Below are 22561 nucleotides of genomic sequence, written 5' to 3' on the forward strand. Positions count from 1 at the left end.
CCGTAGGCTGAAGAGGCAGAAAACTTTTTAGCCAAGAAGAAAACTTTTAAAATGTAAACTTTGAGGCTCTATCCAACTTCCCAGGGGCCTCAGACCAGCCCCCCCCCCCCCCCCCCCCCCCCCCCCAAAACCACTTTTTACATACAACTTTATCAATTTCAGAAAACTATCTAATTAAAGCAGAATCTTTTATTGTCTTAAGTTAGTTTGTGATGTTTTTATTTGTTGGTAAAAGTTAAGTCTGACTTCCACCAACTTTTTTTTAACCACAACCTCAAGACAATTTATTCATTGTCACCACAGAACTTAAAGGAAGTTTAAAAAGTTTACTGTCATTTCACCTGATATGTCAGGAAATAATAATATGTGCTCATTACACACTGAAGCTTAAGTTAACATGTGGTTAGATTGACTTATTATCAGTATACAACTTGAGTTCCCTGTCATAGTCAATTATGAAACTTCTAAATTCTAATATTTAAGATATAGATGCCTGTGAATTATAAATTATCATAACTGTTACCACTAAATATCTGTCAATCAACCAGTCGATTGAGTACTGGTTGGGTTTGTGGGTTGCCAGTTATTATTCATGGATACATAATTATGTATTGGGGTTGAACTAGGGGCCCAACAATGACTTTCTGCCCCAAGGCCCCTCAAGACGTTAATTCAGCCATGAGGACCAAGCAGGATTCTTCTGTATTTGAGCTGCTTGGCCTCACTTCAGTGTGGATAGCCGACACTAAAGATGTACACAAGTTACACAACACACACTATTTGTAACTTTCTAGTAGCTCAAGTGCCACCGCCAACACAATTCCATCAGTGACCATTACCATTGTGACAGCATGAAACCTGTTGTTATTTGCAGTGTAGGAACCGGCCCAACACGGAGCCGGGAGCTTCACTGACTTGTTCCAAAATTCAAGATGTGAACGTTATAGTTGTTTGTGGTGGATGTGATCATGCGTCGCTGCGTGCGGGTGCTCAGATCCATAACTGCTGGATGGAGAACAGGAACCAGTGGGGAGCAGCCACTTGGTTTCACAATCCAGTGTTGTGTAGCAGTAAATCAAAACAGTAATAGTGAAGGAGGGTACTAGGAGTGTGCGTTTGTTTTGGAGGGGATGCACTTCAGTCCTTATCTCCAGAGTGTGTGTGTGTGTGTGTGGTTGACTGATTGTCTCAGCATTGTACTGTACTTGTCGTCCTATTGCCCAGCCTCAAAAATGTATGTTGGGTCGCCACCTTCTTTAAAAACAGCTTCATCTACGACGTGTTATGGTGTAAACATTTGCCTCCTGCAGTAATCTCAGCATCATTTATCGAGTCATGCAGTCAAATGGGACAGTTGTCTCACCTTGAGACATTACAGCACAAGGGACAGAAAAACATGGCTCCAGGGTGGGGAAGTAACGCCAGCTAGACTTTACTGAATGATTTCCTGTTCAGCCTGACAAAAAGTCGACTATAAAGGTCTAGTTCAGCTCCACGTGTTTAATCGGCCTCTGGGCTCACAATGTTTTTTTGCTCGGCCACCGACTTCCTTAGTTTCTGACGGTCGGATATTTCAGTGCCGTCTTCACTTCTCTTTTGGACAAGAGAAGTTCTGTTCTGCCCGCATACATGCATACTAGGCTACTTATGTAAAGACAGTCAATTAAAAAAATAAATAAAACAACCAGGTTTTACAGAAATATTCATCTACAACCATCTGAATACTGCTGAATCCGCTTCACATTTTCAGAACTGAAAACTCCTTGGATACTCCCCAGAGAGGGGGGTTGACACTTGTTCAGCATAATCATAATGTAATTTTTCTTTTCCGAACATAATAAGATTACTTGGTTGGGGATTTTATCACACACAACACAGTATTGTCTTGTTTGCCGTCTCAGACAACTTTCCTTAAAAGAGCCGTCCGCTTCTTGGAATTTGGACACTGTGGCTCTAATCTTAAACAATATTTATTTGATATATTTTTGCACATTTCATGTATGTGTTTGCATTTCTTGTGTTATTTCAGACAAAAAAAGTAGCAGACTTTGCAGCCTCAGCTATCGGCAATGGCTCAGACAATGTCATACCAGCTCTTCCGCTTCCCTCAGGGATTCTAAGAAATTCACTGATGAGACCACGAGAGAGGTCTGACCCACAACGGTCCTCTGGGGGGAGGAGGGAGAAAAGGAGAAAGGGAGGAAGAGAGGAGCCATGGGAGATAACTTGGCAGGCCAACAGGAGCAGGAATCTGAAAAAGAAGAATGACAGAGAGAGAGAGAGAGAGAAAGAGGGAGGGAGAGACGGAAGAGACAAATTAGGGCAGAAAATGGAAAAAAAAGAAAGCTTGTTTCTGGTCATAATGGGGACCTTCTGCAACACAACACACATGTTATCCAGCATTCGGGTTGTGTGTGTGTGTGTCTGTGTGTATAATGTGACATGCACAGCCCATGGCCACCCAAACAGCTAAAATCTCAGACTCTGGATTTACACCACAAACACAATGCAAGAACTGTTGCATTTCTTTTTGAGTTGTGTGAAAGTGTTCTATGGTGATGGGGGTGGGAGGGGTCACACATGCGTGCCTGTGTGTTATTTTCCAAAGAAGCAGTAATTAGAGACCGTGTGTATTTTGCATGTGTTTACCCCAATGCGCCCCTGTTCTTGTGTTTTGAAGAATGTTGATTATAGCTAGTTGCAGCAGCATGAGGATGTCGCACAGAGCATGTGTGTGCTTGTAGGTGCCAATACATTAATAGATTTGTGTGCGTCATTCAAGTGTCTCCACGTTTCATGATTGCAAACATAGAGAGTTGAAACAGTCAATCACAATCAATGGATTATTTCATTTAATAGTCTATCATTTCAAATATTCCTTGCTCTAGTCATTTTCCAGCTATAATCACAAATACTCTCTGGTTTCATCTTCTCGTATAAATGAGGATGTGTTGCTGTTCTTTGTAAGCGTGACCGTAAAGGTTTTGGTCTGTTGCTCAGAAACAACAAGCAGACTGGAAACGGAGAAACTGTGAATTCCAGTTAGCTGTGAAAATCCATAATGAAAATAATTGTTATTTGCAGCCCTACGCACACACTCACACAAACGCACACATATGAAATCGCTTTCAGAGTGTTTGTTCCTCTGTGTGTGTTCTGCAGAAACACGAGTCATGTCTAAGTTGAAGTGAAAGCAGGAACACGTTCTCACGCAAAATACTTAATTTGCATCATGTCACTGAAGTTCCCTTCAGAAGCTCAGTTTGCTATCACCACACACACACACACACACGCACAAAATGCTGCAAAAGAGGAGCCTGGTGTGTTGTTAGTGTGTCAGAAAGTGTTGTGTTAGTGCGAGAACTGAAACTCCGTTGGCTCCTCATGAGTCCCAATGTGGAAAAATTTATAACTCCTGAATTAGCCTTCCAGGAAGTCAGATGCCTGCAGATGATTCACAGCCGATCAGAGCAACTGAAGGATCCAATTATCTTCCACCGCCCCCACCCGAACAACCGCAAACACACACACACACACACACAGACACAGATGCATACATACATAATATACAGTATCACAAATCTTAAATACTATCATGCGTCCCACAATTTACAAAGAACCAGAAATGCATCACGAGTCGGCATGACTCATTCATGGAGTGCTCGCGGAGTTCACACAGAGATTTCTGTCGTACTCTCCCGGGCTGCAGCATTTCAGTCTCGAGTGCTTGAATTGGCTGAATTGTGAATGATGGACTGTTGTTTGCAGCTTTGCAGAAACCAATCCTGTGTTTAAAGGCTCACGAAGTGCGTTGAGTTCAGCTTCTGGCGGCTCTGTAGCTGAGAAACCTACTTAAAACTGTTTAGTTGTTCAGTGTATGCATATTTAATGTTGTGTAGCATGCACTGTCAGCCAGTGTTTATTTTACCAGGACTCTGTGTGTGTGTGTGTGTGTGTGTGTGTGTGTGTGTGTGTGTGTGTGTGTGTGTGTGTGTGTGTGTGTGTGTGTGTGTGTGTGTGTGTGTGTGTGTGTGTGTGTGTGTGTGTGTGTGTGTGTGTGTGTGTGTGTGTGTGTGTGTGTGTGTGTCTCTGTGTGTGTATGACAAAGTTTCTGTGCATTTACTCAAGTTCTTTTTAATTTTAACAGTGTTCACAGTACATTGACTGTGTCTTGTGCAGTCTGTTGCATGTTAGATATACTATTCAGATTTCTTTAACTGCATAGAAGATAAAAAGATTCACAAACTTGATTTAGAGATTAGAATAAAAATCAGCATGTGCTTTTATGCCTTTTAACTTAAAGATATAATAAGTTATAATTATTCATTAAAATGTCTCTGATTTCCAAGACTTTTCTAACCCAGAGGAATCCCCAATTTTATAAAAAAAAGTATGGGGGCGTTTAATTTTAACAACCTTTTCATTGCGTCAAAGTGTCTTTGTCCGTCTCTGTTATAACTTCTAGAGAAAGTGACGTACGGCGAGGGAGACCAAAGTTGCATATTGCATAATTCCATTGCTTAAGTATTTATCAAAGAAAAGACAGGTAATAAATATAATCATGAGTTGCAGCAGGTCCAGAAACAGTGAGTCAAACTTGATTGTATATTCACAAGGGCTGGGCAACTATTATGTCTTATTATTAGTCACATTATGAATCATGTTTTTACTATGAATTAAGATTCACAAGCTCAAGGATGAATAAGTCATGATCCTCGATTCTGTGTAATTTTAACCGTGACATGAATTTTGTTGAATACGTCTATTGACTAGTGAGCTAAGGAGACTAATCTCCTCACACTTCACATCCAAGCAGCCAGAGACAAAACTAAACTTCTCTTTTCATTTTTTTTGCCTCTCATTATGTGTCTGTGAGACCTATATTTTAGTTTTTCATGACATGCTGGGGTCTGTCTTCCCAGGATAATGATAGACTGCAGACTGTGCAGAAGATGGTTTGTATTAGTTGTTGGCAGGTTGCCGGACAGCTGGAGGGAAACTTGTTAGTGAGTGTTTTACTAAGTTATTGGGACTTACTAGATACATAGGATCATTTCCTGAAGGACTTTGTCATTTATTTTGATTCCTATAATCCTTGCTTTATCTTCATGGATCCAAGCCCTTTTAGGTTTTTTTTTTTTTCTCTTTTCCCAACCTGCCTCCCTCACTGCGTTCCCAGACGACAGGAAATGGCCAGAAAGCGGCAGGGCTTTACTTGTGTCTTAATAATAGCAGCATTGTGTTGTGCTGGAGCTCTGCATTGTTGTGGGAACGTGAGGCTGAACTAGAGATTACTCCGACCGAAACAAAAACCCTACAGTATGCACCCAATAGGATTTAGCCTACACATGTACAACAGAACAAAAAAACAAACACTTGCAAGACAAAAGATAAGTCTTTTCTCCAGTTCACAGCTGTTGCTGCCACATGTTTTCTTTTCTCTTTTTAAAGATAGCTGCAAAGTCAAGACCCAGACGGTGGAAACTAAATGTTAGTGTAGTGAATATGTTTCCTGAGGCCACTGTGAATATGAGCTTCACTAAATGCCAAACGTGGAGGATTAAAGGTTCTTCTTGCCCTATAGCTCTCTGTATGTGTTGTAGCTCTGTTTTTCTTTTTACATCATTCTTCTTGTCATCAACCACCAACAATGATTAAGGATTTGAGCTTTACACACAAACACATTTACATTTCTTTGCAACACCTTGACATCCAGAACAAAGCTTGTATCCTTTACTGATGGTTGACATTTGAAAGAGACTCCACGCATCAGCTGATGCTTTACTCAGTCTATGGGAAGTTTCGAGGTTATCTCATGTTTCAGCCCCACTTCCTCCCTCACAATATGTTCTTGAATTATGTAAGCTGTGTGCGTCTCGCATGAAGTGACATGTGAATGAGCTTTGATAACAAACAGGAACACTGAGACTCGAGTCAATCCCATCCCTGCCGCTGCAGATGTTTATTTCATGCAGCTGAGCGATCAGGAAATAAATACATTTATAAAAAACTTTTATAGTTTTGTGCTGCTGTTGCCAGATTATGCCAGTTTTCATGCCTTGGGGTTATAACTTGAAGAGAAAGGGTTGAGAAAAGGTGACACATTGTCCCTTCACGTTAGCTGGTGTGTTGGCTCACAGTGAAGCAGGCTGTTGTGCCTGTCATAACAATATTGAGTGGTGACTGCATTGGAGGGAATTCCTGGCCCTTTTCTCCTGATAACACACTTGCATAACAGTTGCTTGTGGGGCTCTCGCCAAACACTGTAGGTTCCTTCTGTAGTCTCCTTAAATTGAGTTCATGCAAGGCAAAGATGTGGTGAGAGCTGCTCACATTTTCCTGTGGTCAACTCGGTCATGACGTGGATTTCCGGTGTCGACATCTTGAGGCATTTCTTTAATGTCCCAATTGTTATTGCGTAGGTCTGTAATGATGAGTTGACGATAAACCAATGAGTCAATTTACAGGGAAGTAAGTATCTTGCTAACAAATAAATTATCTTCATTTTTAAAAACACGTTAGAGCTCTTCAAATGTCAGGATGTAATGCTTTTCTTTGTCGAACATAACAAAAAATTTGATGTTTGGGAATTATATAACATGTTATAGATGATTGATAGAGAAAATGATTAACAGATGATCAATATATAATATATAATTTTATAAAAAGATTTGCCTGCAGTCTTGGTGTAATATAAATTAACTCTAGTGTCTTTAAATCATTAGATTTTACTATCAATGCAAGATGGATTGGCGAATATTATGAATAATACATTAATATAGAAAATTGTATCTGTGAAGTTTATGAAGATTATAAATTCCACAGTTACTGTTAAGCTTATATATTTCACATTGCTTTGAGCCTTGTTTGTGGTCATTATGCAAAGCTAACAGGCTTTTGGCTGCGGACAATCTATAAGTAAGTGAATAGGTGTGTTTTGCAAAGTGTTAATCTATTTTTTTTAATCCCTTTTACCTGATGGCTAAAGGAAAAGGGTGCAGAAGACCACAGTGGGTCCCGGGTTCAACTCCTGACCAGCTGCACCTGTCTAAAAATATGTCATTCTTTGCTACTCAGTATTACATAAAGAGTTTTTCTACAACAAGCGTGACCACATCTTTGGTAGCATTTCTGCTGTCTCTCTTCTATTTCGTCTTTTGCTATGAAACAAACCAGCTGAGCTAATCCTTCTGGGGAATCTGTCTTGTTTCATCAAGAATAAAACACTGATCTCACAAACAAATCTAGAGAGAATTGAGTCATATGTTTATCAGTTTATTCTAATCACACTCACAGCATTTTAACATTTAACTGCTCTCACGTTTACTGTTTCCACCTTTGATGAAAGGCTCCAATTTTGGTACATTCTGCACGTTTCTGTGTGTTTGTGTTTGTGTGTGCATGTGTGTGCACTATATCTTTGCATGTGTGCGCTGGTCGCAGGGCAGGGCTTCCTGTTGCTGTGATCGCTGCCCGGGCAGAGTAGAGATCCTTCGCTCTCTGTTCCTCTGCCACCTGGACCTTCACCCATAAACCTGGCACCACCTCCTCTCCTCTCCTCTCCCCTTCTTTTCTCCTGCTCTTTTCCCCTTCCTGTCTGCCCTCTCATTATCCCCCTCATCTGTCTTTCTCTCTGTCCTTGTGACTCTTGTTTCTCCGTCTCCTCCGCTTCCTTTTCTTGTCTGATTCCCTCACTCCTTTCTGCCTCCTCCTTCCTGTCTCTCTCTTTTTAATAAACCTCCCCCGCTGCCTCTCTCCGACCTCCCGGACTCACACAATCATTTACTCCCTCCCTCTCGGCTTTGTAAATTTATATCCCCAGCTCTGTGATTCATTCTGATTCAGAGAATTACAATTCAAAGGTAGAAGCAAGATCTGCTTTTCATCCCAGACCTTGTGATACACGTGTCACCGGATTTCTTTCTTTCTAATTTATTCACTTTTTCCACTCGCAGTTTTTATGGGAAAAAGTGGAATGTTTGATGTTTGATGAGAGCCTTGATGCCGCGCAGACTAATTGAGTCGTAGCAGTAGATTGGATCCGGCTGATCTCGGTAATAAGACCAGGGCTATATAAAGGTCAGAAGGATGTGGCTTTCTCTAAATTGCATTTTATACTGTATTATGAGTATGACGATTAGGAGGACATCCTGTTTCTATAGTAATGACCAGCCGAATGGCACATGGAGGTGTACATGTGCAAACTTTTACTGTGGATAGTTCACATGCTGCTCACACACATTTGACTCTGTGTGTGTTCAGAGCGAGAAAAGGGCTCAACTCGTCACCTAACAGTGAGATGTGAATCTGTGTTTAAGTATGACTGTAAAGACTTCGTAACAGCATCTGTGACGTCATGCATAGTTTTCAGAATGGGAGGTTTTAAGGACGTGAGGTTGGGTTTGCTCATCGCTGGCTTCATGTTAGTCGTTGTAATCAGAAAATCAGGGGTACAGGGGCGGACTCGAAGGAGCGAACTGTGATCATTTCCAATGTCGATAAATGGTTTGCAAAACATCAGATAGTAAGAGAAAAATACACCCAACAATGTCTGGAGCCCTTGGTTACATCTACATGTTGCTGTTTTGGGTCAGACGAATGGTTTTATTTCTGTTGTCAAGAGCATAAAAAGTTATGGTAAGTTAGGACGTGTGCTGATATTCACATTTCTTCTGTTTAGGTCATAACATTGATTCTTTAAATAGTTAACGTCACAGTGTAGATCTAAACTTTGAGGTGATGCAGTTGCAGGAGAGACAACCTCCCAATAGATTCAGTGGGAGTGCTTCATAGCTGTAACTTATATTTCTTTAAATAATTGATCAATCTGCTGATTAGTTTCTCAAATAATCATCAGAAAATTTTAAAAAGTACTCATCACAGATTCCTGGAGCCCAGTGTATCATTTCAAATACAGTCACTAGCTAAAATCCAAAGAAGTTGACTTTATGTAAACATTTGAGAAACTACCACCATCTCTTTTTTTGGGCTTTGTAGTTTAAGAGATTATTTAATGATTAATTAATGTAGTTGCCAATTAATAAAAAAAATATATATTTTGATGTGTTTTCTATTTATTTCCTTCCAGTCAATTTTCCTAACAGCCATCTAGTGGCCATTAGAAACATCACACCTTTAGCCACTTTTTCAGTGGGCCCAGTGTCCAGCCATGGTGGCTGCCACATGCTATGAAGACATGGAAACTCAGGGACCTCTTTTGCGGTTGTGTTTGTGTGTCTGCCCGCTGCACCAAACAAGAGCTTTTCTCAATAGGAGACAACGGGGAGCACGTCGTGGTGTGTGAGAGCTGATACCAAGCTGTCCAGATATAAATAGGACCTCCCTGCAACAAGGCTTCCACCAGCGGCACTGATAATCCTCTACATGTGGTAAAAAACGTTGTGCGTCCTTGTAGCGTCTCGGTCTCAGTAACTGTCATCTTCACCTTTTGTTTATTCTTTGCAGGCCACATGAAATGAAAAATACATTTTTCGCATTTTTAATCCTGTGTCAGTTGATAATTTTTTAACATCATCAATATCAGAAAATTATATTATTTTTTACATCAAAATCCACCATTTCATCCCTGTCCAATTCATTGGTAAACCTGCAGGTGATGGTAAAGGTCCTCCTCAGCAGAAAGTAGGTTAGACTTTGGCTTTCTCTATTGAGCTGCTAGCCGCTGTCAGTCTGGCCTGGGGAGCGTTAAGCACATTCAGCCATTTTATTGTTACTATAAACATCTGTGACATTTCCCTCCACAGCTTTGTGCTTTTGCCGGAAACACGTACATGTGTGATGCGTTTCAACGGGACTTAAAGTTGTGGGGGTATTGTTTTGTAAGAATAGTTTTTTTATTTGTTTCCCAATACTCCACAGTCCCCATGAGTACTCTGCATACATCAATCAATCAATTAAAATTGTATATCTCATATTAACAAATCACAATTAGCCTCATAAGGCTTGACAAGGTGGGACATCCTATGTCCTTAACCCTCAACAAGAGTATGGACATGGTGGCCAGACATTTAGTCCTAATGACATCAACCATTGCATCATACCTCCATCCCATTCAATGTTGTATTACGATAAGAAGTGGCTCTGTGAGCTGACACAAGTCATGAGGTTAGTCACGCTCACCAAATCAATTCACATGTGTCTTGTTCACGCGTCCTGTTTCCTTCCTGCTTGATTAAAAAAACGTATTTGAGAGTGTTCGAGGTGTTGGGAGCAGCAAAGTGATGAGGGCAGGTGATAAGGTAAGAGCTGTGCTGCTCATTAATGTTTTCCACCATGAATTGCTGTAGGGCTTCTTTAAATAAATATCTTGACTAATCATTACGAAATTGTGCAAATGCTACCTTCCCAGTCCACAATTTGGTTTCTTTAAGTACATTTATTTTTAGCTTTTTTGTGATATTTATGCTTGAACAATTACTTTTTTTTCCGCATATCGCTATTGGTAGACCTCACGTTACACGTTGGAGGTTTAGACCGGGAGACTCTGCTATATTTCTCTCAGCGTCAGTCAGTCACAAGCTGCTTTCCTGGCAGACTATTTTTTCTCACACCTGTCTGACATGTGAATAAAGGCCAATGACTGTGATGTCTGTTGCTGACTGCTATTTTAAACAGCAACGGTTGAGCTGCAGCATTAATAACTTCACAGTCATAGGTGAGACATACGAACATCAGCTTTTATTTGGCTTGACTCTCAGTGAATGTGTGTGTGTGTCACAGTGAAGAATGTAGGCTTTGTCGAGGAATTAGGAGGAGGAGGAGGAGGAGGAGGAGGAGGAGGAGGGAGTGATGACTAAGTGAGGAAGAGAGGAGGGAAGGCAGGAACTTTGAGTCTTTTGTTCGGGACTGTTTCCCATTTTTTTTCTGTCATCCTCTGCTGAATGCTGCCTGAACAAAATGATAACACAATAACAAAGCAACAAGTTGAGGTTGGAGATTCTGGATAAGGACAGAGAAGAAAAACCCGACACTGAATAAATCTTCTAGTTTCTTCTTACAACTAAATGTGGCCTTAGTCGTGTGTAAGTGTGCATCCAAACCCATCTGGAGATCCACATACCAGAGAGGATGAAAAGAGAACGAGGCAAAACCATGGGAACAAAGACAGACAAGCCCCCAGAGGGAAACATCAAGAGGAAGTGTGTGTGTGTGTGTGTGTGTGTGTGTGTGTGTGTGTGTGTGTGTGTGTGTGTGTGTGTGTGTGTGTGTGTGTGTGTGTGTGTGTGTGTGTGTGTGTGTGTGTGTGTGTGTGTGTGTGTGTGTGTGTGTGTGTGTGTGTGTGTGTTTTCTGTAGTCAGTGCTGAGTCATCGCTGGGCTGGCCAGGCAGATAGAAACAGGCTTCTGGGGGGGCCAGCTGCAGGGGCACAAGGGGGCACGCACTGAGCATGCTCCTCGAAGTACAGGAAGGGAATTGGTTGTTGTGACAGGACACATCCAGGAACTTTGGTGACGCAATATTCCGCGATGCCAAGTTTTTCGCTCCATCTGTGACGTACGTGTCCGCCATGGTATGTTCGATGATACGAATGAAAAATAAAACGACGACGTCCTGTGGCGTGACACAATCTCAAGCGATCACATCTTTGCGTCTCCCAACATGGCCGTTTACGACACTTAGAGGGAGGCAGATGATGTTGGCCGAGCAATAACGAGACATGTTGCTCCATGTTTGGGCCGACCACAGCGAGCGACCCCCCCCCCCCCCCCCCCCCCCCCTTTCTTGTGGTTTTCTGTGATCTGTTGGACCACAGTCTGTGACTCCCCCCACACCAACCCACACAGCCCGTATGCACACACACATGCACATACGCACATGCTCATACTTCCTTTATTTAGAAGACCCTTCTCTGCAGCACTGGAGGAAGATGGTATGTACTGCAGGCACATGTTGTAGATCGAGAATGATAAACCACTGTTAATACGACTGCAGCCGAAGTCTGACTGAGTGTTTTTTCAACTGTCATTCAGCCACTCATTTCCACAGCAGTGTATAGAAATAAGCTATGGTTGTTATATAATGGATGTTGGTATCTTGAAAAACATCTCTGGGTTCTTAAGACATCAATGTTTTCATGCTGTTTCATGGTGCGATATTCTTACTGTGTGTACTCCTTTACTTGTAACACGTGACCTTATTCATTAACAAAATCTATCATACTACAGTTTATGATCAGAAAAAAGTTATTGCGTATCTCAAATCCCTGGAGAGGCACGTATAAAAGTTGTTATTTTGCGACTCAGCTGTATGAGACAGTTGCAACTCTGCAGCTAATGATACAACACTGTCTCATCCATTGACTATCTTGCATCAGCAAGAGGCGTGTTGTTCTTTGCAAATGTTTCCTTCCTCCTAATCATCTATAGCTGTGGGTTTACCATATTTGTAATGTATACATCAGGGCAGGACAAAAGGGGAACGTCTGAAGAGATGAAACATGTGGTTTAGTTCTCATTTAATACGTAGCAAAGCATCCTGTTTCCTCTTTAATGTTGAAACTATGTGGTTAACTCTTAAAACCCAACTCATTTCTGTTTAATTACAAAAGTAGCCGGTACCTAACCAAGGTGTAAGAGCACAAGGGTAAAGTGATGCTTCAACACGATTGATGATGACATATTTTTGTGGGAAGTGAGAACAAGAATGAAGAGCCTATTGAGATGAACCTAACCAGAATGTTGTGAATCAGTAATTTTGCAACAAAGGTGAAGAAAGTACAGGATTGAGAAATAGAATTGGACAGTGTAAAGCGCCAACCTCCACCAAGTCCCCTTAAATTCAATCAAATAGATAACAGCATTAAGCAATTTGTAGGGGCAGAAAGGGGACGCCATCCCCTTTAAACCAAAATGCCCCAAAAAAACTTCCCCTTAAACAACCTTACCAGCCCCTCATCCTCCATGACAGAGAGTGCTGTGTGTACAGATGGAGTATTTATGTAGTTATATATAGTTAAAGCTGAGGGCAAAATCACGGGATCTGCAGTTTAAATCTGACCCAAGTTAGTGAATGGTGGTCGGTGGCCATCCATAAAGATATTACCATCTTCAGCTGGCAGGTAGGATTAGGCATAAACTTGGTGGATACAGTTTTCGCTCTGCAGGGTCATGCAACAAGCAGCATACAGCCGCTAACCAATCAGCTCCAAGAGCTCATCATCAAGACTATTGGGACCATCCTCCTTGGTATAGATTAGCAAATTTCCTACTAGATATCATTCCACTTAATGTGTCCTGGGACCTCAAACATCTCAGATTCCTGGATCAAATTTGTCTGGATCCACAAAACAATTTAAAGGATTCATTATTGGCCCATGTCGCATCCTTCCAAATAATTGTCATGGAAATCTATTGTGTCGCTTTTCCATTATCCTGTTGACGAACAAACAAACAAACCGGGGTGAAAACATAACCACCTTAATGACTTTAGCAGCAACAGCTCAATGTATGCAAGGGAAATCTCTCTAAGAAAATAGAGAGTAATCCGAGTTGTGAGACCAAACTGCAAGTTGATCAGCGACAATAATTATATTTATTCAGAAGAAATTTAGAGGAGGAGGAGCGCTCAAGTTTTTTAGGTGTAAATAAGGTTGTTCTATCATTATCTGCTGAATTGATTGACTGAATAGGGGCTCGGGTCCATGAGATGGGGCTGACATATATGGACATCTTGTTTTATGTCTGAATTAAAAAAAAAAAAAAAAAAAAGCAGAAGTAGAAGAAACCGGTCCCATGTGAACACACAGATGACTGAGCAGGCAGTGTGGTTGATTGAGAAGTTTCCAAGCGTACTTCCTCATTCACTGAGTCGGTCTGAATGACTTTAATACTGTTTTCATTAATTTCAACTACTATAGTCAATACCAGTGCAATTGGGAGGTGACTCAGTCGTCTTTATTGACTCCACATCAACTCACTCTGCTCATTTTCTCCTCACATTTTATTCATCTCGACAGATTTCCTCGATTCTCCCTCAAATATATCAGTGTTTTTGCTGTTTACTTATTTTTCTCCTAAATTGTTTACCCATAATCCTTTGAGTGAACTGTGGCCATCCTTATCTATTAAGATATCCTCTGATTGGTTGATTGCCAGAGATTCTTTGTTGGCCCGTGTAATCTAATTTGGACTGTTTAAGATTGATTGCAGATCAAATCAGACTTTTGGCCGTTCTATCTTGATGTTTAAACCATTTCAAACTTTTAAGTTGTTCAAAGAAATGCTGTCTGTTATTCCAGTTCCATCTTTAGTGCTCCAGTTCTTGCTCAATACTCCACATTATCCTGATTTGCCTCTAATTACATTTTCATATCTCTCCTCTGTTTGTCCCCCAATCATCTTTCTCTCTTCTAAACCGTCCATCTTTCCAACCTTGCCTTCAAATCAACTCCTTTCCCCCACCTCCTCTCCAACCATCCACTTCTCTTTTCCTCTTTATTTTTTTCCCTATCTCTTCTACATTCTTTGTCTCACAGCAGTGATTCTCAGCCGGTCTGGTTACTGCAATGAATGGTAACACTATCCATCCAGCCAACACCACCACAACAGCAGGAGGAGGCCCCGGCGTGGCAGCGCCCCCGAGAGGCTGGAGCGAGTTCTGCGAGCTGCACGCCATCGCCACAGCCCGGCAGCTGGCTGGACACTACCAGAGCTTTGCCAGAGAGTGGCCACAGCATGACGTGCTCCCGCCAGAGACTTTTTCCAAGCAGTTTACCGACCTCTTCCAGAAGCACTTCTGCTGCGAGGTTGACAAAGATGGCATTCCGCTCATACAGAACAGATGCTCTACCTCTACCGGTAGCGCTCCTTCCACATCTCCAGCGACCCGCCCCCTTCCATCACAGCCTGTGACTGGTCGATCGCGGATCACATCTTTGTCAGGAGTGCAGGACTATCGGGAGGCGAGCCGTCAAAGTGGAGGCGCTGCTCTATTTGCTGTGGTGCCACCAAAAGTGGAGCCGTTGGTCGTGAGCCGGGACCAGGAACAGCCCCTGCAATGTGCTGCGGGAAACTCCTTGTCGAGAAACGCGGGGGTTCTGAGAGGGTCAACTCGTAGTGTCGGCGGCAGGTCCCTGCTGATGCATAGCCATGGCAGCGAGGAGATCTCTGGCACCAATCGTCGCCGGCTATCTGACCCGTCAGCCTCCAACCCTGGACACGCTGACGTCACACACTTCTCTGTCAGTCAGATCCAGCAGACCGTAAGAAGGCTGTTTAAGAAGCGTCCCCTTCCTAGCCCCCCCACAACCCAGGACCTGTCCTCCAACAACCCCAACCCCACCACCACCAACAACAACTCCCCAAATAATAGTAGCAGAGTGGGCGGGATTTACTCCACAAATGAGGAAGTGTCGTCCTCCTCCTCTTCATCCCACTCTTCCTCTTGTCTGATCTCTGAACCCACCCCTCCAGGTGCTTCACATTGGTCTGTGGCGGGAGTAGCATCTCACTTCCTGGATCGTTTACGTTGGTTACACAGCAGAAGCATGAGGCAGAGGAGGTCAGAGGTGAGCGGCTGCTGTAAAGAGGGCCAAATGAGATACTTATTGGTGGAGGACACTATCTCAGACTCTCAGCCCTGCTGGCAACGCTGCCGTCTGCTGGTCAGGAGGATCAGAGACGCTCAAGGAGGAGGAGTAGGAAGAGGAGGAGGGGAGAGGTACCAGTTGGAGCTCTATGATCCTCCAAAGGTAGAAACACATACTCGTATACACATTTATTAAAAGAAATGTACACTCTGACAATCCAGCACATTTATTTAAATTGCGATTAAGTTATAGTAACAGCTGCCACTCTTAATATAAAAATACAGATATTGAAATGTTCAGGACTTTGGTTACATGAAGTCGGCTTGTCTTTTCATCCAGTTCAGTTTTCACTGTAAATATATGTGGCATGCATAAAGTAAATATGCTGATAAATATAGTTGTTTATGCCTGTGTCTGCAGAGATTGATGACAAGATATCAATTGTTTTGTAGTAAAACCTTATACATATTTCATAAGGAAAACAGGATGTTGTTGATCCAGAAAGCTTTGTTTTATTTCAGCCACTGCTGGATACACAAGATGTAAAAAAGAGGTGTGTTGAGTGTTGTGTGGTGAGGAGTGAGTGAAGGGAGTGTCTGAAAAGCGACAGCCCAAAGAACATTTTGTCTGATTGTTAAGCAGCCGACTGAGCGAGATACATGGGCGCATCTGTTTATGTTTCTCTGTCTATAACATGGTGAGATATGTCATTACCCTGGGTGGAGGTGTGCACTCTCCACTCAACCCTCTAGTTAGTTCTGTCGCAACACGACAAACACTGTGATTACATTGAGCTTTTGCACGGTGCTAACCAAGCTAAAAAAAAGAAAAATAGTGATAATCTATTCACACTTCATACTAACAAAACTAATCAGAGCATCTGTTCTGCTATTCCTGTGCAAATAGTGTAATAACCTATCCGTTAAAATTAATTTATCACATATAACCTTTAATGATTGTGTAAGTGATAGTTTTTCCTTTAACCCTCTTAAAGACTTTTCTGGAAATAGTTCTTGTTCATATAAGTGAAGTTGGATTTAATCTGATTCGGTCACATTGCTTTATAATACAGTCATTTCCATGCATTACTGAAGGTCATGCATTAGCTCTGCATTCGTGTTGTATATCTGAATTACCTCAAAGAATCTGCAACATTAGTCGTCTCCTCTGCTTCTACTCTTTGGTGATGGAGATATGCCTCCTACACTACTTCCTGTTTATCTAGGGTTTGCTTCAGCCAGTCATAACATTTCTACTTATTACTTTATAATTGAAGCATCAATTCAACAGTCAGAAGATAAGAAACGGTCACATGTTCAAACCTATTTGTTTATTTTAGCAACTTTCCGTTAGTTAGGAGTAAGAAAGACTTCTTTTCTTTCCCCCGACTTTGCTTGACAGCTCATCACATCACAGCAGGATGTTTTTTTGTTTTTTTTCATATGTGCTTGACTCCTCACACAAGACCTCATGACATAAAACCCTGCAATGTTTCCAGATGGGGCCAGCTGCACATGTGCATGCACACCCAGTCCCCTAAGATCCCCAAACCAGGAATCAGAGCGGCTTAGTTGACTGTTGTCTCTACATTAGAAGCACAATTCAGTCTCTTCAGGGTGTGTGCAAGTGTGTGTGTCCTAGCAAAAACAGAGGTCAATGAAAATGAAGCTGCATGCTTGTGCGTATCTGAGTCTGTTTTTGTGCTTGCAGTGCTTTATATTTAGCAGCCCTCAACTCGGCAGCCAGCTGCAGCCCTAACTGTGTGTGTGTGTGTGTGTGTGTGTGTGTGTGTGTGTGTGTGTGTGTGTGTGTGTGTGTGTGTGTGTGTGTGTGTGTGTGTGTGTGTGTGTGTGTGTGTGTGTGTGTGTGTGTGTGTGTGTGTGTGTGTGGTAATTCAGTTGATGATAGAGCCAAAATCATGCATGTGGCTGCGTGTGTGTGTTGTTCAGAATGGGACGGCATTGGCAGGATCTGGCTGGTTGATTGCAGTGCTGCTTAAGTTAAGCCAACTGTATTGCTGCTCTTGAGTGCTCTCCCTCTGTGTGTGTTTCTGTGTATATGTGAGTATAAGTGTGTATAATCTTGGCAGGGCAGAGTTAAGGCCCTGAGAATGGCCTTAAAAGGAAGAAGAGCTGGGGAGCAGCATGCACACATTGTAACATACACAAGAGAAAGCACATGCATTCAACAGAAGTACCATTAACAAAACAAGCTTACAGCTTGATACATATTCTGTAGTAAAATGTTCTTTATTGTGGATATAAATTGGGCTTTCACACATCTAGGGGCTTTTTCTTTAACTTTTTGTGGGTCAGTGTGTGAGGCCGAATTTGCCTCCACACTGAACAGAAAGTAATAATTATCCCAGCTGGAATTCTTTTGTATTTTTATTTATATTCTTCAGTGTGTGTCTTCTATTTGTAAGACACTGCAGTAATCATCAGTGAGATCATTAGCAGATGAGAGGAAGCTGCATGGAAACCGATAATGTGTTTGTGTGAGGAAGCTCTAGTCAGAGCGCAGTCACTAGTAGTAGTAGCCAGTCAGATTTTATACAACACGTCACATTATTATCTGCACATTTTTATCAGGCCGACTTTAATTCAACATGGTTTATTACACATTTAGTAAAGAGGATTTTATCTGTTAAAGATGTAGTTCCTCCTCTGGGTTAGCCTCTTTAAATGCCTGTATAGTTCAAACTGAGCGCAGTTTCACTTCTGTATCAGTATCACGTCACATTCATATAAACAAATAGAACATGTAAGCAGCAGAGGATGTATATGTTTTATTGGGAGGGGTGTGAAGATGAAATAAGACTCAGGAAGTTTAAGTGAGTGTTCTGCCGTTTATTACATGCACGTACACACAGTTTGTAAAATTTTACAACTTAACTTAATTCAAGTTTTTAATTGAAGTTGCAAGAATGAAAGCAGTTTTTCAATATTAACACATATTAATCTAAATGATCTGTATAAAAATAATCATATTAAATATTTATATATTGATTTACCAAAGTGCAAAGTTCATTGCCCGACTTTGTTCCATGTTGTCAAGTTGAGGTTTTTGATGCAGTGATTGCTGAATTCATAAAACCTGGAGAAGTGAAAGAATGTCATTGACCTTGAGAATGCGCCAAACATTCTTGTTGCATTTAGAGATTTAATAGAGTTCGTTTTTGATTGGCGAAAAATATGTTATTGTGCAGATTTAGTGACAAAACAACAGATCCGATGATTGTAACAATTGTTTTATTGCAGAAGTGAATCTTGTCTCGTCAGCTGAAACGAGCAGAAGTCTCCACAATGTCCTCAGTGTTGTCTAAGACTTTGTCTTTATCTCGTCTCCGTCTTTAACTCTGGCCTTGAGAGCCTCGATGAGGACAAACTGACACCATGAACCAATAACAATTAACAATTCTGACAAGTCGGTAATGATATGTTGCATTTTATGTTTTTTATACATCTGTGCAGTCTTGGGTGAAACTCAGCTGTGACTTTCCCCTCACCTGAGTTAGTTATTTATTTTGCAGCAACCTTACTTCTTCTTTCATCTGACGGAGCAGTAGTGAAGGTTATAGACGAGGTTAGCGTCCTGCCAGGAAAACTGTGGTATTCTGTCTTCTAGAGTCAGTTCCCACAGACTTCTGCATTCTGACGGCGGATACGTTTCCTCAGACCTCCTGTGGACTTCATCTTAATCACACCACTCTCAACTCATCTCATCATATTGTGTGTGTGTGTGTGTGTGTGTGTGTGTGTGTGTGTGTGTGTGTGTGTGTGTGTGTGTGTGTGTGTGTGTGTGTGTGTGTGTGTGTGTGTGTGTGTGTGTGTGTGTGTGTGTGTGTGTGTGTGTGTGTGTGTGTGTGTGTGTGTGTGTGTGTGTCTAATCTTTCCCACATGGTTTCATTTCATGCTGGTGTCTACGTGTGCCTACACTATGTATCATGTTGCTCATGGAGTTTGTCGTTTCAAAGTCTCTGTGTGTTTGTCTGTTCACTCTCACACACGTTTTTATGTATGTTGGCAAATTCGGAACAAGCTTTGTCTTTGCATGTTCGGCTATGTCATGTGACACCTTTTCTTGAAAATAGTATTTCCAGTAGAAGCCCCTCTTCCAATGCAACTATGCTTGCATTAAAGCATATAATTATTAAAAGGGTAAAGTCAAAGTACATTTAAATGTACAGCCTTAAACCTATTTTTTTATTTACATTTGGTTTTACACGTCCCTCACTCTGCGTCTGTGTTTTCCCCTCAGTGCACACTCTGCTTCTTCACTCTCTCACTGACAGTAAAAGCAGAGTTTGCAACATCAGTGGAAAATACTTTTCCAACGACCAGACGCTTGTGTCCATCTGTTCTGTGTTACTTGTTATACCTCAGATTCTCATATGGCAACACGCAGTGTTAATTTGGCTCTCGTCACATACCACTACTAAATCTCAAAACACATGGACCGCAAGTCAGCTGCACCAGGACCGGAGGGAAGCCAATCTAGAGAGACACAAGGAAACTTAACAGCATGAGTCGTGTGAAATGATGATGAGGTAGATGAGCCAGCAAAGAGGAGAACAGACAGGGGAGATCAATGCGCATCTGTATTATTGTTTCAACTCAACGTTTGCTGATTTCTCAACAGAGGTTTCAAGGATGTGCTTATAAAACTGTTTTTAGCTCTTCAGGTTGTTATTTGGGAGTTTAGTTTTAGACTCAGATGAACAAGTCCAATTTAATTTGTACTTATTTGAAGCATGCACATTATAAAACATCTTCATCTGTGGTTAACACAAGGATCAAGGTGAATGTTTTTTTTTTTTATGCGCCGCTCGAATAATTTACATTTAAAGAAATTTACTTTACAGAAACAATGTTTCAGTTCTTGAGGGGAAATATTCAGACGTCAATGTGCACAGTTTTCACTGGAAATATTCTACTTTTGTTCTACTTTCTATTTGAATAATGGGTAATTCCATGAGTATTTAATATTATTATGCAACCCCAAGGCCTTCATCAGCCAAAAGGTCATAAACCATTGACCATGTGATTCAATTCAAAGGACATGACTGAAACGATCAGCTGAATAATCTATTAGTTGTTCAACAGAGTATTGATTATCAATGGCTTAGTTTAAGCATTTAAAATAACCTGATAATTCTCATTCTATTCTCAATTCAGCTCCTGTGATGTGAAAATTGAATATTTGTTTTGTACTATTAAAGTTATTTTCAGAAGTTTTATTAGGGCTTCAGGGAATCAGGATCAATGTGAAAAATAGATTTTCACTATTATTTAAAAACGTAATAGACCCAATAACTGATCATTTGCAGCCCAAATACATTTCTACTGCTTCCTGCTTTGTTTTCTTTTTAGTCAAATGTGATATTTTGGTCTCATAATCTTAAATTTGGCCCAGTAGGCCAGGACGCCCAGAAGTTTTAGACGGCATATCGGCCTCAGCTGATATGAGTATTCAGTGCAAAGACTATTTCAACAGAGAGAACAACCTGAGTTTCATCTCACGTCATAACAGTCCTGGTATCTCAGCCACAGAGTCAAATGTTTCCCTCTCTTCAGGGATTGAGTTTCATGAAAACTAGAAATTATGCCTTGAAGTGACTGAGTGAGTCATGCAATGGATGTGTGCGTGGGTTCACATGCATGCTTGTGTATTCATAAGATGAATGTGTTCACCACATGTGTAAAATCATGTCACAAATACATTGTAAAATTTGATGAATGGAAAAGCCGTGAGAGTAGATGTTCTCTTGTTGATCTCCAGAGGTTTATTAAACGGACTCGCTGCTGATTTCGGCTCTCTGGTTTCTCTCGGCTGACCTTTCTGAACGGGCCTCTCGCTTTTTCTAATTTCATGTCCCAAGGTCTGTATCTTGTACCGGCCACAGAGAGCTGAGGGAGGGTTGGTAAAGATCGAGTTGTGCATCTTTGTGTAATCAATGGGTTGATTTAAGAGATTAGTCAGATGATTGGCATTTACCATTTATGGAAATATTAAAAAATTCTAATCATCATTTTTGAGAGCCAAACTTATTTTTGGTTTATTTTGTGAGTCGTTTCATACCCAGAGATATTTAAAAAGATGCCGAGCCGAGGAAAGCAGCACATCCTTATCTGGAACCACAAAGACTCTGTCATGTTGGCTTGAGAAATATCTTTAACAATTAATTTACTATGTAATGTACGAATTGTAATATAACCCCTAACTATACACAACAAAATTGTATATATGTGAAAACAATGTTCATTTTGATGGTTCAGGTAGATTTGAATACGGTGTAATGAAAATTCAAAACAAAGCATCCTTGTTTTGTAGCACTTTTAAAATTCTGCATCCACGTTGTCGTGCTTTGTGAGGATGCTTTCATCAACTGAAAGCTCCATGTCGAGAGGTTAAAAGTTGTAAATTACAGTGAAGAACTTGGAAAAAAAGCAGCAGCAAAAACGGGATAAAGAAGTGCATAAAAGGGATCATCTATAAATCACATAGAAACCCTGTGAAAGCATGAAATGATATGACAGGAACATGAATCAAGCAAAAGCTGTATCCGTTTAAAATCTAAACGACACCTAGTCCCAGTGATCAGAGAACTGGATCACGTCACAACTTTCCACTCTCTCCAATGCAGTTTCTGTAGCCACAATAAAATGGAGGATTTCTTTGAAGCCTCATGTTGGCGGATTTGTAAACTGTTTGTCGTCTGTACAGAGTTTCCATCTAGATTCCGCCTTTTGGCTTATAATTCTGTGTTTTGCTTCTTAATTAAAAGTCATCATACACCACACTTGCATGAAAGTGGGCTTAAGGGATTAAGACTAGAGTAGAAAGCCAGTGTTTGTCCGCAGTCAGCAGTAATGACTCTTGTCAGGAATACAGTGAGTCACAGAGAGATCCTACCAAGTTAAAAAAGCCACAAATCTCAAAGGAAAGCTCTCGGTGTAAATATAATTAAAGGCTTCAAAGAACTAAAAACCTCTCACATGTTGTAGACGCCGTA

The 22561-nt window shown here is 41.2% G+C and overlaps 1 protein-coding gene across 3 annotated transcripts in view; it reads left to right on the top strand.

The window, feature by feature from the left end:
- sh2b3 (SH2B adaptor protein 3) overlaps positions 1 to 22561 on the top strand; it is a 46965-nt gene that overhangs the window by 540 nt on the left and 23864 nt on the right. The window contains exons 1-2 of one of the 3 annotated variants that reach the window (XM_053420052.1): positions 9599 to 10259; positions 14494 to 15708. In XM_053420052.1, coding sequence (XP_053276027.1) covers positions 14524 to 15708 — 1185 coding nt within the window. In that variant the 5' untranslated portion in view covers positions 9599 to 10259; positions 14494 to 14523. Of the gene's footprint in view, positions 1 to 9598; positions 10260 to 14493; positions 15709 to 22561 lie in introns of those variants that run through there. The other 2 variants (XM_053420049.1, XM_053420050.1) reach the window with 2 other exon arrangements.

The sequence above is a fragment of the Pleuronectes platessa genome, chromosome 4 (genome assembly GCF_947347685.1).
Source record: "Pleuronectes platessa chromosome 4, fPlePla1.1, whole genome shotgun sequence".
NCBI classification, from domain to species: Eukaryota; Metazoa; Chordata; class Actinopteri; order Pleuronectiformes; family Pleuronectidae; genus Pleuronectes; species Pleuronectes platessa.